At 37.1% G+C, this 16774-nt stretch overlaps 1 protein-coding gene across 12 annotated transcripts in view; it reads left to right on the top strand.

Moving 5' to 3' along the window:
* BCAS3 (BCAS3, microtubule associated cell migration factor) overlaps positions 1–16774 on the top strand; it is a 580495-nt gene that overhangs the window by 147744 nt on the left and 415977 nt on the right. For all 12 annotated transcript variants that reach the window (XM_021068160.1, XM_021068161.1, XM_021068154.1 and 9 more), the window contains exons 12-13: positions 1856–2026; positions 14813–14906. In XM_021068160.1, coding sequence (XP_020923819.1) covers positions 1856–2026; positions 14813–14906 — 265 coding nt within the window. The remainder of the gene's footprint in view (positions 1–1855; positions 2027–14812; positions 14907–16774) is intronic.

The following is a 16774-nucleotide window of genomic DNA, read 5'->3' as shown; positions in this document are numbered from 1 at the left end:
CTAGAATTGAATTCTGGCTTTGTCATTGGCCAGCTGTTTGACCTGCCATCTTACTTAATTTCTGTAGCCTCAATTTTCTCTTCTACAAACCTGAGGGAGATGTTTGAGGAAATTTATACTTTTTTTTTTCTTACCTGTGTCCATGACATGCAGAAATTCCCCAGGCCAGGAATGGAACACATGTGCAATATTTATATTATAGATGTAACTTGGAAGCAGAGTCTTTTTCACATGCAGATTCCACCAGTGTCTCAGTCTCTTTCATGCTAGCAAGTAAACTTAAAAGTAGATTTATACAGAGTTCCTGTCATGGCTCAGTAGAAACCTGACTAGTATCCAGGAGGACACAGGTTTGATCCCTAGCCTTTCTCAGTGGGTTAAGGATCTGGCACTGTCATGAGCTGTGGTGTAGGTCGAGGATGCGGCTTGGATCTAGTGTTGCTGTGGCTGTGGTGTAGGCCATCGGCTGCAGCTTTGATTAGACTCCTAGCCTGGGAACCTCCATATCCTGTGGGTGTGGCCTTTAAAAAAAAAAAAAGAAAAGTAGATTTAGAGGAGTTCCTTCCATGGTCCAGTGGGTTAAGAATCCATTTAGTGCTTGGGTTGCTGTGGAGGCACAGGTTTGATCCATGGCCCTGCACAGCTGGTTAAATCCCCAGCCCAGTGTTGGTCATAGATGCAGCTCAGATTCAGTCCCTGGCCTGGGAACTTGCATATTCTGGAGTTGTGGCCATTAAGAAAAAAAAAAAGAGAGAGAGATTTATGCTATTACAAAACTAGAACATCGCATAGTTTCTATTTCTTACTATGTCACATGTTTTAAGTTTTGTGCATTGAGGAAGGGGGAAGAAGTAAATATTTTTAATTACCTTCATGTGAAACAAAGCTCTTTATTCTCACCATGCTGTCTTTGAGAACTTTTTTATTTAAAAAATTTTTTTATTGCTTTTTAGGGTTGCACCAGCAGCATGTGGAGGTTCCCAAGCTAGGGGTTGAATTGGAGCTGCAGCTGCCAGCCTACACCACAACCACAGCCACATCAGATTTGAACCATGTCTGCAACCTACACCACAGCTCACGGCAACACTGAATCCTTAACCCACTGAGCGAGGCCAGGGATCGAACCTGCAACCTCATGATTCCTACTCAGATTTGTTTCAGCTGTGCCATGATAGTAACTCCAAGAACTCTTTATTTTTTTCAATTTATATATATGTGTATATACACATATATATATTGCTTTTTAGGGCTGCATCCACAGCATATGGAGAGTTCCTTTATGGGTTGAATTGGAGCTGTAGCCGCGGGCCTACATCACAGCCACAGCCATGCCAGATCCAAGCCATGTCTTTGACCTATACCACAGCTCACGGCAATACTAAGATGCTTAACGCACCGAGGATCCTTAACCCACTGAGCGAGGCCAGGGATCAATTCGAACCTGCATCCTCATGATACTTGTTGGGTTCGTTAACCGCTGAACCATGATGGGAACTGCAGAGAACTCTACGGATGCCATCACTCAAACTGATACTAGTTTTCTAACTAAGAAATATTTAAATTTGTATAAAAGGCTAGAGTTCTCCTGTGGTGTAGCGAGTTAAGGATCTGGGGTTGTCACTGCAGCAGCTTGGGTTCCTGTGTCAGCATAGGTTTGATCCCTGGCTGGAAAGCTTTCACATGGTGCAGTTGTGGCCAAAAGAAAAAAAGTATCAGACTGAATTTCTGTGTCCGTGCACTGCTACATAAAACCTTATAAGAGAATAAAGATTTGATGTGAATTAACAAAATGTATATTTCTATTTAGAATGCAAATACTGATATGAAACTATTCATCTTACCTTTCGTTGTGTAGACATTGAAAACTGGCCTGACCATGGTTGGGAAAGTGGTGACTCAGCTGACAGGCACCCTGCCTTCTGGTGTGACAGAAGATGATGTTGCCATTCACAGTAATTCAAGGAGGAGTCCTCTGGTCCCAGGCATCATCACAGTAATTGATACGGAAACAGTTGGGGAAGGCCAGGTAAGAACTCATGCCGCCTGTAATGTTCCTTTTGTGCAGAGAATGGACCAACCAACCAGGCATATCATTTGGAATCAAGATCATACAAAATATATTTGGTCTTGGAGACAATGTGGAATTATAGACAATTCAGGTTATTTCAGGTTATATTGGAATTGCAGAACATTACGCTTATTTCAAGAGTTCTTTGGTGGCTCAGTCAAGTTGAGGATCCATCATTGTCATTGCTGTGGCTCAGGTTCCTGCCATTGGTGCTACTTTGATTCCTGCCCTGAGAACTTCTGCCTTGGCTGGAAACAAAAAATAGGTTATTTCAGGTTAGAAATTTTTTTTTAAATGATGAGTAATTATTGAACATCATAGGGAATATAGCCAATATTTTGTAATAACTATAAATAGCATGTAGCCATTAAAGTTGATTTGCATTGTTCTGTCAATTTCTGCTGTACAGCAAAGCGATCCAGTCATACATCTATACACACTCTCTTTCTCATATTATCTTTCATCATGTTCCATCACAAGTGATGGGACATAGTGCCCTGTGCTATACAGCAGGACCATCCATTCTAAATATAACAGTTTGGGAGTTCCCGTTGTAGCACAGATCTGACTAGTATCCATAAGAATTCGGGTTCTATCCCTGGCTTCTCTCAGTGGGTTGGAAATCCAGCATTGCCGTGAGCTGTGGTGTGGGTCGCCGATGCAGCTCAGATCCAGCATTGCTGCAGCTGTGGTGCAGGCCGGCAGCCATAGCTCCAATCTGACCCCTAGCCTGGGTGCTTCCATATGCCACAGGTGCAGCCCTAAAAAAGCAAAGCAAAAAAAAAAAAAAACAAAACAAAACAAAACAACAGTTTGCCTCTCTTAACCCCGAACTACGTGTCCATCCCACTCCCTCTCCCTCAGCAACCACAGGTCTGCTTTCCATGTCTGTGAGTCTGTTTCTGTTCTGTAGATGGGTTCACCTGTACCATATTTTATATTCCACATGTAAGTGATACATATGGTATCTGTCTCCTTCTGACTTACTTCACTCAGTATGAGAATCTCTGATTCCATCCATCTTGCTGCAAATGGCATTATTCTGTTCGTTTTATGGCTAATATTCCATTGTGTATATGTACCATATCTTAATGTCCATCTATTGATGGACATTTAGGTTGTTTCCATGTCTTGACTATTGTGAATAGTGCTGCAATAAACATAGGGGTATATGCAGCTTTTTCAATGAAAGTTTTGTCTGAATATATATCCAGGAGTGGGATTGCTGGATCATATGGTAATTCTATATTTAGTTTTCTGAGGAAGTGCCCTACTGTTTTCCATAGTGATTGTGAAACTGACAGAACTAACCTGGCCAGAACCCAGATTGGGATTTAAAATCCACGGTTTTAAATTAGGATTACTCACCCTGTGTCTGGACTCACCGAGGTTCAGGTGCTTTATGCCTCCACGCAGAAGGAATTCAGCGAGAGACAAAGTGATAGGCAGGAAACAGATTGATTAGGATCGGACGCTTGTGAGAGATGCAGGTGGGTAGGCACAGAGGCTCTGCTCAGGAAACCGGTGGGCCACAGTTTTATCATCCAAGGGGCGTGAGCATTGGAAAGGCCCGCCTCTTCCTTTGCGGGAGCAGTAGCTCCTCCTTAGTATCTGGTAAGGTGTGAATGCAGATCCTCTGAAGGGCGGTCTTGGTCTTCCAACGCCTGCCCTGGGTCTGGATCTGAATGCAGGTCTCATCCCACCCCCACCCAATGACCTGAGGTGGTTCTTGCACCTCCACTAGTTAAGCAAGCCTGCCTTTTCTTGAACTTACTAGAGTGGGCTCCCAGCATCCCCCAGGTTTCCCTCTTTATCTGTGATCCTCCGCTGGGACTTCTGCAACCACCTGTGACTGCTCTAGCCCTATCAGGTGTACCACCAACAGTGGAGGAGAGTTCCTTTTTCTCCACACCTTTTCCAAAATTTGTTATTTGTAGGCTTACTAATAATGGCCATTCTGCCCCATGTGGGGTGGTACCTCATTGTAGTTTTGACTTGTATTTCTCTAATAATTAGTGACGTTGAACATTTTTTCCCCATGCCTGTTGGCCATCTGTATATCTCCTTGGGGAAATGTCTATTTAGGGCTTCTGCCCATCTTTCAGTTGGGTTTGTTTTTTTTTGCTGTTGATTGAGTTGTATGAGTTGTTTGTATATTTTGGAGATTAGGCAACGGAAGATGATTTTAATAGTTTGAGGCCATTGCTATATGTGTATAAAACTGATTACTAGAATGAGATAGGAGGAGGGCAACATTTATGAGAAAAATTATTTTAATTTTGTAATTTTAATTTGTTTATTTGTTACATAGTGCTGTTATTTCTGAACATAATTCTTTGAAATATTAACCCTAATTAGTGCATGTTCTTTTGAAAATAATCTTCTTCCAGTACATATGGTTTTACATCTTAATGAAAGATTACATTTGCCTGGTACTCATATACTGATTCCTACAGTAAGATCAAGTGGCATTTTAAAAAAATATGTGGACTGTGCTGCAATTAGAAGACAAAAAAACTTTAAAATTCTGAGTATTGTGTCTAGTTATTGTAGTTTATTTAAAATCTGAGTAATAGAATTCACTGCCTTTCCCATCTTAATTTGTGGTTCACCAAATATGTTACAGGCTTATATTCTTGTTTAAAACTCTTTTACTGAAGTGCTTGTGAACTTTTCAGTTGACTGTAACAACTTTTTTTTTTTTAAAGTTGTGTTAATTAGCTCAAGTTGATGGACACATACAGATGTTCTCTTTTTAAATTGAAATTAAATATATAAACCCTTAATGTTTTATGAGTGTTAAAGTAAAAAATATTTTTTGTTCTTTGATTCTTAATTAATTCACTTTCAAGGCCACCCACGTTTACTGAGTAATAACAACCCTCTCAGCATTTTCTAGTTGGGTGAGTGTAAGTCAGTCTGTTAAACGTTTAGCAGTTGTTGACAGACTGATTTGTGGTCAGTTAAAAATCGAAAATGTTATCTCATTATTTTTGGTGGAAATAGAGATATAACTCTAAGTAAAGAACATGTAAGATGAAAAATTTTAAGTAATTTACATGAAAAGTATAGCATTAGCTCTTATATTTTCAGTTGTGATTTGTATCTGATTTTTTTTTTCTGGTTCTTAACCTTTTATAACTTTACTTTGAAATTGTCACATTTGGAATGTGGAAATGGACTGTAGCTTGTATGAAAGTTCATTATTTAATGATAAGTGATTCTTATTAGAAAATAATCTTAGAAAAAAATAATCATAGAAATGTTAGCATTTATTTTATTTTATTTTATTTACTTTTTTGTCTTTTGTCTTTTTAGGGCCCCCCTGCAGCATCTGGAGGTTCCTAGGCTAGGGGTCCAGCCTGAGCTACAGCTGCCAGCTAGGCCAGAGCCTCAGCAACGTCAGATCCAAGCCGAGTTCTGCGACCTACACCACAGCTCATGGCAATGCCGGATCCCTAACCCACTGAGCAAGGCCAGGGATTGAACCCCCAACCTCATGGTTCCTAGTTGGATTTGTTTCCACTGGGCCAGGATGGGAACTCCAAAAATGTTAGCTTTTAAAAGTTAAAAAAAGTGAGAGTATTGTTCTAAAATAATTAAAAATTTTTTCCTATTTGTTGTTAGCATAATCTTTCTTCATTCCAACTTGTAACATTTAACTTGACTTAGAAATTCTATTACGACAGGAAGTAAAATGATATTCAATAAATGATAAAACGCTATGTGCATTTTTAAAGAATTATAAATATTTTTTGAAGCAGTAAGAGTTCCTCAGTATAAAACTGTGCTCCTTTTTTTTTTTTTTTTTAACATGAATCTGTCTTTTGTCAAGAAGACATTTTTGTCTGTGATAAATAGTTCAGTTGGAGTACAGAACTGTTTTTGGGTTATGCTGGATTGTATTAAAAAGACTGGAGTGGTTAATGTCATGGTTTTATCACTTGCAGTCCTTTCCCACTGATGTTTGACCTTAGTGGTAATGGTTTTTCTTTTCTGTATACATTTTAGGAGCTAAAGCTGATATGATGATATTATCACTTTTGCTGTTTAAATCTATTGAGCTTTGATAAAGATATTTTCATGTTTATGATGATAGTGTATAAAATTTGATTCACCATCTTTCTGATGCTAAATTGTTTAGTTTGATTTGATGGTGACAGGATCACTGTGTGGTAACTGCATTAAAGGGGAATGGATTTAGTTGACTTTATCCATTTTTGTCTGTGTTACTTTCAAGTTTTATTTAAAAGCATTTCATGGAGTTCCTGTTGTGGCTGAGTGGTAACGAATCCTGCTTGTATCCATGAGGACTCAGGTTTGATCCCTGGCCTGGCTCAGTGGGTTAAGGATCCGGCATTGCTATGAGCTGTGCTGTAGGTTGCAGAATGCGGCTCAGATCTGGCGTTGCTGTGGCTGTGGTGTAGGCCGGCAGCTGCAGCTCAGATTCAACGCCTGGCCTGGGAACTTCCATATGCCTCAGGTTCGGCCCTAAAAAAAGGGGGAAAAAAAAAGCCTTTCATGGCTAAGTTAGGCGGTATTATTTGCCTTTACAAATTTATATAATTGAAGTTTGCAAGCTGGCAAAATGTCTAATCAAGGAAAAACATGCCGGAATGATGACATAAACTTGAGCTATTTCTTGCCCTGAGAGCAACTGCAAGTGTTACCTATAATAATTTAATGGTTCCTGAGATATTTTTCTATGTTTTTGTTCATATGATAAAGGCTTATTCACCCTGTATCTGTTCAGGTGATTTGTCAAGTTGTTACTACATATATTTAGGGTTTTAGCCTGTTTAGTTAGGTAGTGGGTAAAAATTACATGTTTTAGGACAACCGTATGAGGATATTATTTATATAATATTTTAGACTAGGTGATGATGCCATGGAGAGAATCCCTACAAAAGTATCTGGTTGTTATATTTGTGAAGCTCATAAAGAGAAGATTCAAAAAATCTTATATGGTGGCATGAGGTTTTGCTATGCACCAAGATTAATGAGCCTTTTTACGGGATGGCTTCTGTATTAGTACCATCTTGTAGAGTACTCAATACTAATTGTGTTGGAAAGAGAAGTATAGCATTATAATACATGAAAGGAAAGAGACTCCTCTAAGATCCAATTAAAATAGAAAAATGGGCACAGAGCAAATATTTCACAGGAAAAATATTTACAAACGGTGTAAAATCCATAGACTTGACTTGTTATAGGAGAAAGACAAAACTAAACCAAACTACCACTTGTCACCTATCAGCATGAGGAAGATTAAAAAGCTTGCCATATATGCTCTAGTTTTAACTTTTTCTTTTTTGGCCACCCCGTGGCATATGGAGTTCCTGGGCTAGGGATCAGATGCAAGCTGCATTTGCGACTTACACAAATGCCAGTTGAGGCAGTGCCAGATCCTTTAACCTACTGTGCTGGGCCAGGGATTGAACCTACATCCTGGCATTGCAGAGAGGCTGCCGATCCCATTGTGCCACAGCAGGAGCTCCCGTTTTAACTTTTAATTTTGAAATAACTGTAGACTCACAGTAAGTCGCAGATGTATCGATGTGCTCTTCACCCAGCTTCCTCCAACTTCCCACAAACAGTGACATTTTACATAGCTGTGGTAAAATGTCAAAACCAGGCTATTGATAATGGCACATTACTGTTTACTAGGCTACAGACTTTATTCAGCTCTCACCATTTGTTTTACCCACAGTTATTTGTGTGTGTATCCAGGATATTGAAAGAACTGAATAATAAAAAGATAAATAGGCTTATTTTAAAATGAGCAAAGGATTTGCATAGACTTCATTCCAAAAATGATATACCAATGACTAGTAAGCAGAATGAGAGCCCTTGCACTTCGCTGGTGGAAATGTAAAATAATGCATTTGCTTTGGAAAAGAGTTACCATATGATTTGGCAATTTATTTCCTAAAATAATTGCTCTTAGGAGATATATAACCAAGAGAAATGAAAATGTATGTTCATGTAAAAACTTGTACCCGAGTGTTCTACAATGTTGTGTTATTTTTAGGTATATAGCAAAGTAATTCAGTTATACATACATCTATCCTTCTCAGATTCTTTCCGTGTATAGGTTATTACAGAATATTGTGTAAGAGTTGCTGACATATTAAAAGAGATGGTATTTATGTATTTTTTAACTTAATGAATTTTATTACATTTATGGGTTGTACAATGATCATCACACACACACATATATACAGTGTAATATTATTTAGCAATAAAAAGAAATGAAGTACTGATTCATGCTACAAAATAAATGAACCTTGAAAATATTATGCATAGTGAAAGAAGCCAGTTTCAAAAGAACATATAATGTGTTAACCTATTTATAGGAAATGACCAGAGCAGGCAAGTCTATAGAAAGAGCAAATAGATTATTGATTGCCTAGGACTGGGAGTTTAGAGGGAGTGGTTATGGCGTCTCTTTGGGGTGATGGAAATGTTCCAGATGTGTTGTTGTGATGGTTTCACAACTCTGTAACTGTACCATATGTCCAAAAGCAAGCAGTAGATGTAACAAACATGGGTTAACACACTTTCCTGGAGACTGCTCCTATGAGACAAATTCTTTTCTCTTTCTTGTTTTCCTCACCTAACATTTTTGATAGTCGAGTGGAAGGACGGAAAAGACAGATGAGAGCAATAATTTATAACGCATGTTTCCCCCCATTTGTGTTAAAATAAACCTAACATAAAAGTTGCCATTTAGCCATTTTTAGGGTTACAATTCAGTGGCATTAAGTACATTCACAGTGTTGTATAATCATTGCTATTATCCGTGTCCGGAACTTTTTATCATCTATATGCATCAAACAATAACTCCCCCTCCCCCTACCCTCACACCTCCTGGCAACACCGTTCTAATTTCTGTCTCCAGTGGATTGTACAGAATTAAAAATACATACAAAGGGATGGAAAGGGTGTGGAGAGATGAAACCTCATACTTTATTCATGGACATATGAAAGTGTCTTCTTTCAAAAAATTTTTCTATTTCTTAAAAATTTCAGCATTTTTTTTTTTTTTTTTTTTTTTTGTCTTTTGTCTTTTTGGTTGTTGTTGTTGTTATTGTTGCTATTTCTTGGGCCGCTCCCGCGGCATATGGAGGTTCCCAGGCTAGGGGTTGAATTGGAGCTGTAGCCACCGGCCTACGCCAGAGCCACAGCAACGCGGGATCCGAGCCGCGTCTGCAACCTACACCACAGCTCCCGGCAACGCCGGATCGTTAACCCACTGAGCAAGGGCAGGGACCGAACCCGCAACCTCATGGTTCCTAGTCGGATTCGTTAACCACTGCGCCACTACGGGAACTCCAGCATTTATTTTTCATATGACCGAGCAAATCCACTTCTAGCTATCTCCCTGAGAGAAATAAAAATACATTCACACAAAAATATGTGTGTGTAGGTATTCATACCAGCGTTATGGATAATAGAAATCAAGTGTAAATAATCCAAATTGCCAAGAATTGGTTGCTGAACCCACATGTTGTGGGACCTCCATACAGTGGAATACACATAAGCAATACAAAGACATGAATGACACCTGACACAGCATGATTGAACCAAAAGAATTATGTAAGTGAAAGAAATTGAAAAATTTTGAAAATTTTTAGAACAGGGAAAAAATATAAAATATACATTAGGAATTTCCAGGGCTTGGGATTGGTGTTCTACTGTAAAGTCATGACAAAGAAATTTTGGGGGTGTTGGAATTATTTTGAATCTAAAATGTGGTAATAGTTATACAACTGGTGGTGGTTATATAATATATTAGATATAAATATATAAACACTGTATATAAATTTACTAAGCATTATTCACTTATATGTTTAAAATGGGGTGATTTGTATGTATAAGTATAATGATAATTGGGGAATGCTTCCCCCCTATGATTACATAAAGAGAATATAAGTACATTACTTGACAGAATTTTTAAAAATAACTATTTACAGACTCTATATCAACCAAAAGCTAAGAATGAAGTGATAAGCATGTATTCATGCTGCTCTTATCTCTATCTGCCAGTAGCTTGGTGAGTGTGATAGTTTTATGAGAGCAGATTGGGTCACATAAACAAGCACTTCTCCTTCTTAGAGGTAGAATTACTTGATTTGAAGGTTAAAAAAACAGTGTATTAATTAAAAATAGTAAATTTGGTAGGTGATGAGTAGGGATAATATGCAGTTCTGGTAGCCAAGATTGCAGTTCAGTCTGTGGCCAATTTGAAGAACAGAGAGGAAAAATTGATGAAATACAGACAGAGGTTCAGAGACCTTTGGGACAATATCAAGCTTAAGAACACATATGTAATTGGAAGATTGTTTTAGGGAATAATGATGTTTCTCAGTTGATAATTCACATGACAATAATAGCCCAAAGAAATGGAGAGAAAAATGCAGCTGTCTCAGAGCAAGGAGCTATAATTTATTGCAGTTAAGTCTGGAATTAAGCTGTAATCTTGTTGTTTATGGTGTACCTCATAACCTGAACAACCACTAAGAAATTACTCTGAAAATTAACAGAAGAATTAAAATAGTTAACATTAAAAATAATTGTTTCACACCAAAAAAGAGGATCAGAGGAACAACAAACACCTGAGATGTAAGAATAAATAGAAAATGGCAGACCAGAATCCAATTGTGTGCATAATTGTGTTAACTATAAATTGACTCAAGTTAAAAGACAGTGATTTTCACACCAGGATCACTTTAGATTCAAAGATGTAATTGGTCGAAGTAAAAGGATGAAAGAAATGTACCATGCAAACAATAACCATAATAGAATTGGAGTGGCTGTGTTAATATCAGATAAAAGACTTTTAAGTCTAGTTAACATTTATAGTTTGAGATTTAAATACTATGCTTTCAATCAATTTTTATCAATTGAGAGAAAAACTATACAGGAGTTCCCAACCTGGCTCAGCAGTAACAAACCCGACTCGTATCCATGAGGATTTGGGTTCAATCCCTGGCCCTGCTCAGTGGGTTAAGCATTGCCCTTAAGCATTGCCATGCGCTGTGGGGTAGGTCGCAGACACGGCCTGGATCTGGCATTGCTATGGCTGTGGTCTAGGCTGACAGCTGTAGCTCCAGTTTGATGCCTAGCCTGGGAACTTCCATATGCCACAGCTGAGGCCTTAAAAAAAAAAAAAAAAAAAAGAAAAAAAAAAAGGAAGAAAAGAAAAACTATACAGAAAATTTACAAAGATTTAGAATACTAACACTGTCAACCAACATGACCTAAAACTACTCCCCCAAATGTACCGACTTCACATTCAAGAACATCTGGACTGTTCTCCCAGATATACCATATGATTGGCCATAAAAGAAATCTGAAGCATGGGAGTCAATGATGGGATAGAATTATGAGATGAAGAGATCTCAGGGAAATTAGAAAATATTTTGATTCAATGAACATAGAAATAGAACATATTAGTAATTATAATTGCAGCTATAATATTGCATAATGGGAAAGTTATAGCTTTAAATGCTTATAGTAGGAAAGAAAAATGGTCCCACATAAATACTCTTAGCTTTTAGCTTTCCCTTAAGTGATTTCAAAAAGAGCAAATTCTAACCAAAGCAAGAAAAAAAGAAGTAAACAGTAGAAAGATGAACCAAAGTCAACAAAATAGCAAACAGTGAAATGATGGGGAAACTCTAAAATTGGTTCTTTGCAAAGATTAACGAAATTGATAAATTTGTTTTCTTAATTTCTGTTTTAAGTTAGTCTTCATTGTAAATAGAAATGAAACTGATTTTGAGTATTGATTTTATGTCCTGCACCTTTGCTGAATTCATTTATTCTAACTTTTTTTTTTTTTTTTTTTTTTTTGCTGTGTGGAATCTATAAAATCTATTACAGAGCTAATTTTACTTTTTTCCAATTTGTTGCCTTGTGTTTCTCACTCCCCCCACCCACTGCGCCCTATTTTAGTCTGGTTGCTATGGTTAGACCTCATAGTACTATGTTGCACAGTGGTAGTGAGAGAAGACATCCTTGCCTTTTGCTGATCCTAGAGGAAAAACTTTCAGTCTTGCTCTATTGTGTATAATGTTATCTTTGACCTCTGCATATGTGACTTTCATTATATAGAGGTAGTTTCCATCTATTCCTAGTTTTTATCATGAAAGTGGTTGAATTTTTTCAAATGCTTTTTATGCATTGATTGAGATGATCACGTGATTTTTGTTCCTCAGTTTGTTAATGTGGTGTAATAGACTAATTGATTTTTGTATGTTGAACCATCCTTACATTCCAAGTATAAATCTCACGTTTCTTGGTGTATGATCCTTTTAATGTATTTAATTTGGTTTGTTGTTTTCTTTTGGATGTTTGTGTCTTATTCATCAGTGATATTAATTTGTAGTTTTCTTTTTGTCTTTCTCTTGTTTTGGTATCAAAGCAATGTGGGTCTCATAGAAATATCATGTAACCCTTTTTCTTTCTGTGACATCAGTTTTAGTGGCTCCTCTTTCATTTCCAATTTTAGCTATTTGAATTTTTTGCCCTTTTTTTTTGGTTGTTAATTTGTTACACTAACAAGGGTCTGTCAGGTTTGTTGACTTTTTTTCCTTTTAAGAAAAAAAACTCTTAGGTGTAAACTGAACCAGGAAAGTAAAAGACACGCACACTAAAAACTATAATATGTTATTAAAAGTAGTCAAAGAAATTACTTATGGAAGGACATCTCATGCTTATGAGTTTTAAGACTTACTTAATGTTTTAAAATACCTATAGCACTCAAAGTGATATTAAATGCAATCTCTAGCAAAATCTCTACAGTGTTTTTTGGCAGTAATAGGAAAAAACCATCCTAAAATTCTTATGAAATATGAAGGTACCCTGAGAAGCCACCACAGTCCTGGGGGAGGGGGGAACCCCACTGCCTCATTTCAAGTCATTTTTCAAAGCAATGGTAATTACAATGATGTGATAGTGGCATAAAGACAGACCAGTGGACCAGAACAGAGAGTGCAAAAATAAACCCATGCATGTACATCCAAAAGATTTTTGACAGTGTTGAAAAAAACTGCACAGTGGGGCAAGGGCAGTCTCTTCAACAAATAGGCTTGAGAAAACTGGATAAGTATATGCAAAAGAAGGAAGTTGGGCCCTTACCTTATACCACAAACAAAAATGATGATAGCTCAGATAGATTATAAACCCAACCATAACGCCAGAAACTGTTAAACTGCTAGAAGAAGACTTAAGGGAACATGTTTAGGATTTGAATCGTGCAATGATTTCTTGTGCCATATACACAAATGACAAAATAAAAACTAGGCAAAGGGAACTACATCCAACTTTAAAACTTCTGTACCTAAAAGGAAACAATCAACTGAGTGAAAAGGCAACTTATGGAGTAGGAGAAAATAATTATAAATCATATTACCTGGCAAAGAGTTAATATATAGTATAAATAAGGAGCTTCTACCACTCAACAATAAAATACCCAATTAACAAATGGCATAGGACTTGAATAGACATTTCTCCAAAAATGTAGAGATGTCCAATAAGCACATGAAAAGATGCTCAGCATCACTAATCATTAGCAAATCAAAACTGCAGTGACTCAAAACCTCCTACCTATCAGGATGACCATCATCAAAAGAACAGAAAATAAGAGTGTTGTCAAAGATGGGCAGAAATTGAAACCCTTGTAAACTTTTGATGGGAATGTAAAAATGATGCAGCCATTATGGAAATCAGTATGAAAGTTCCTCAAAAAATTAAAAATAGAATTACTCTGTAATCCCACTTCTTCATTTATATGCAGAATAATTCAAAGCTGTATCTGGAAGAGATATTTACACACCCATGTTCTCTGCAGCATTATTCACAGTAGCCAGGAGGTGGAGGCAGTCCAAATGTCTATCACCAGATGAATGGACAAAGAGAAATGTGGTGAATACATATGGTGTAATAATATCACACAGCCTTAAAAAAGGATATCTTTCACATGTAATAGTATGGAAGAACGTTGAAGACATCGTGCTCAGGGAAATAAACCACTCAGAAAAGAACAAATACTAAATTCTTCCTTTTATTTTGCATATCTGAAGTAGTCCATCTAAAAACCAGAAATTAAAGACCACAACTGTTGTACTTTATTTATTTATTTATTTTTTGCTTCCATGGCATATGGAAGCTCCCAGGCTCGGGGTCAAATCAGAGCCCTAACTGCCAGCCTATGCCACAGCCACAGCAACACAGGATCTGAGTTGTGTCTGTGACCTACACCACAGCTCAAGGCCATGCCGGATCCTTCGCCCATTGAACAAGGGCAAGGATCGAACCTGCCTCCTCATGGATGCTAGTTGGGTTTGTTTCCACTGTGCCACAGTGGGAACTCTGTGAGCAAGGATTTTTCAGCAGGCCATACCTAACACAATAAGAACTCCTGTTCCTGTTTTTAGATAAAGCTCTGTATACCTGATTTTATGCTTTTTGATTTTTTTCTGAAACTATGCTTCAGGATAGTCTCTGTCATTTACAGTCAAGTCAAACCAACTGTTTTTAGAGGCTATACAATTGATCTGTTGAGGGAATGTTATATTTTCCCCCTATTTCGGACATGACATTCTCACCGTATGTTACGAGGAGTAATCTCTAATGTAGCAGAAGCATGTTATTTGGTCAGGGGTGTAGTGGTATAGCTGTGTATATACCTTCAAGCTCAATGGTTAACTTCCATTTGCCTTCTTTCTTTTTGTAAAGGTGCTTGTGAGTGAGGATTCTGACAGTGATGGCATCGTGGCCCACTTCCCTGCTCATGAAAAACCAGTGTGCTGTATGGCTTTTAATACAAGTGGTATGTCCTTTTTTTTTTTTCCATTTATATTATGGGCTATACAACTAATTATTTGGAAAGGGAAGAGAGGAATTGTATGTGTTAGTGTATATTAGAAAATAAGTAGTTTTCAGTAAGTGGTTATTGAATGAATTTATCATAAAAATTGAAACTGTCCAAAGATTAGTTTTACTCTGAATGACGTTGTGATTGAATACTAGCGGTAGATAACAGGTAAACAGTGCTGTTGAATTGCATTCATCTCTGTAGTGTCAATAAGACAAAGACTTTAATATTCCAAACTACGTGTGTATGTGAATAGCATTTTTTCTTTTTTTTTTTGTCTTTCCAGGGTCACACCCACGGCACATGGAGGTTCCCAGGCTAAGGGTCATATCAGAGCTGTAGCCGCTGGCCTACCCACAGCCACAGCAACACCAGATCTGAGTGCGTCTGCAACCTATGCCACAGCCCATGCCAATGCCGGATCCTTAACCCACTAAGTGATGGAAAATGCGTACTCATGGATAGATACTAGGCAGGATTGTTACCACTGAGCCACCTTGGGAACTCCTAAATAGCATTTTTTCTGTAACTTCAAGATTCTTTTTGAGTGACTTATGTACTGTCATCTCGATTAAACAGGTTATTCACATTTTAGTACAATGTGTATGTGTATTTTGCTAAACTATTTGAATATGTGATGACAGTTTCACTCACTACAAGTTAAGCATGCATTTTCTAAGAATAAGGACTTTCTTGTACTTAACCAAATATTTTTAGAAAATTAACACATTATATTATCTATTACCCAAGTCATAATTTAAAATTTCCCATCTGAATCACTTTGCTGTATACCTGAAACTAACACAACATTGTAAATCAACTCTAATATAAAAATTAGGGAGTTCCCTGGTGGTCTGGTGATTAGGACTCCAAGCATTCCAGGTCCAAACTGGTCTTTGAACTGGGATCCAACATTAAGCCAGTGTGCACTGTGGCCAAAAGTAAATAAATGAAATAAAATAAAAATTAAATAAAAAAATTTCCCAGTTGTCTCAAAAATAGGTTCTGTAACTGCTTGGAGTCAAGGCCTAATTATTTACTCCTTAGATTTTGTTAAGTCTCTTTAGTTTCTTTTAATCCAATTTATAGCTTTCACCTTTAACCCCCTAAATTGCAGTGTCCAGACCATTTATCTTATCCATATTCTGCATTTGTCACATATTTCTTTTCATTATAATAATGTTTACTTCATTCCCTGAAGAGGCTTTTAAATACATTCAGGCTAAGGATTTTTAAAAAACTTCCTAAGTATTAACTGTCTACATCATTTTATTCCGGCTGGAGACACATTATATGAGGCTGTCTTGCAATTTATGATACTATGTTTGATCACATGAATAAGTTAGTGACCCATCAAACATCTGTGTTTTGGAGATAGGTTGTTTTATAGAGATTAGCAAGTAATCTGTAAAGTGTTATTTTCACCTCATTCCTGAAAGAACTTTTTACAAAGTAAATTTGTAGAAGGCTGTAGGATGGTGGTTTTTCTGATTCTTTCACATTTTCAGCATTGATTAATGCTGTTCTATTTTAAAAAAGAGTTTTCTCTCATCAACCAGAAATGGACCACTTTTCCTATATGTAAGAGACTTGGTTAATGTGTAATACTTTCTCTTTAATTACTCACTTTCATAATTAGGAATTATTTTAATACTTCCATTGGTGGAATTCCATTCCCTTGGACTCATCTTTAAAATCCTTTTTTTTAAAATCTTTTTTTTATTACCCCAATACATTATTTTTTTTCTATAGCATCGTGACCTAAAATACTTTGTTTGCGAATACATAAAATTGCTCTTTTGCTTTCAGAGCTGAAATAGTCT

This window comes from Sus scrofa, chromosome 12 (genome assembly GCF_000003025.6).
Source record: "Sus scrofa isolate TJ Tabasco breed Duroc chromosome 12, Sscrofa11.1, whole genome shotgun sequence".
NCBI classification, from domain to species: Eukaryota; Metazoa; Chordata; class Mammalia; order Artiodactyla; family Suidae; genus Sus; species Sus scrofa.
Note: the sequence above shows the minus strand (reverse complement) of the source record. Positions and strands in the feature narration are given on the sequence as shown.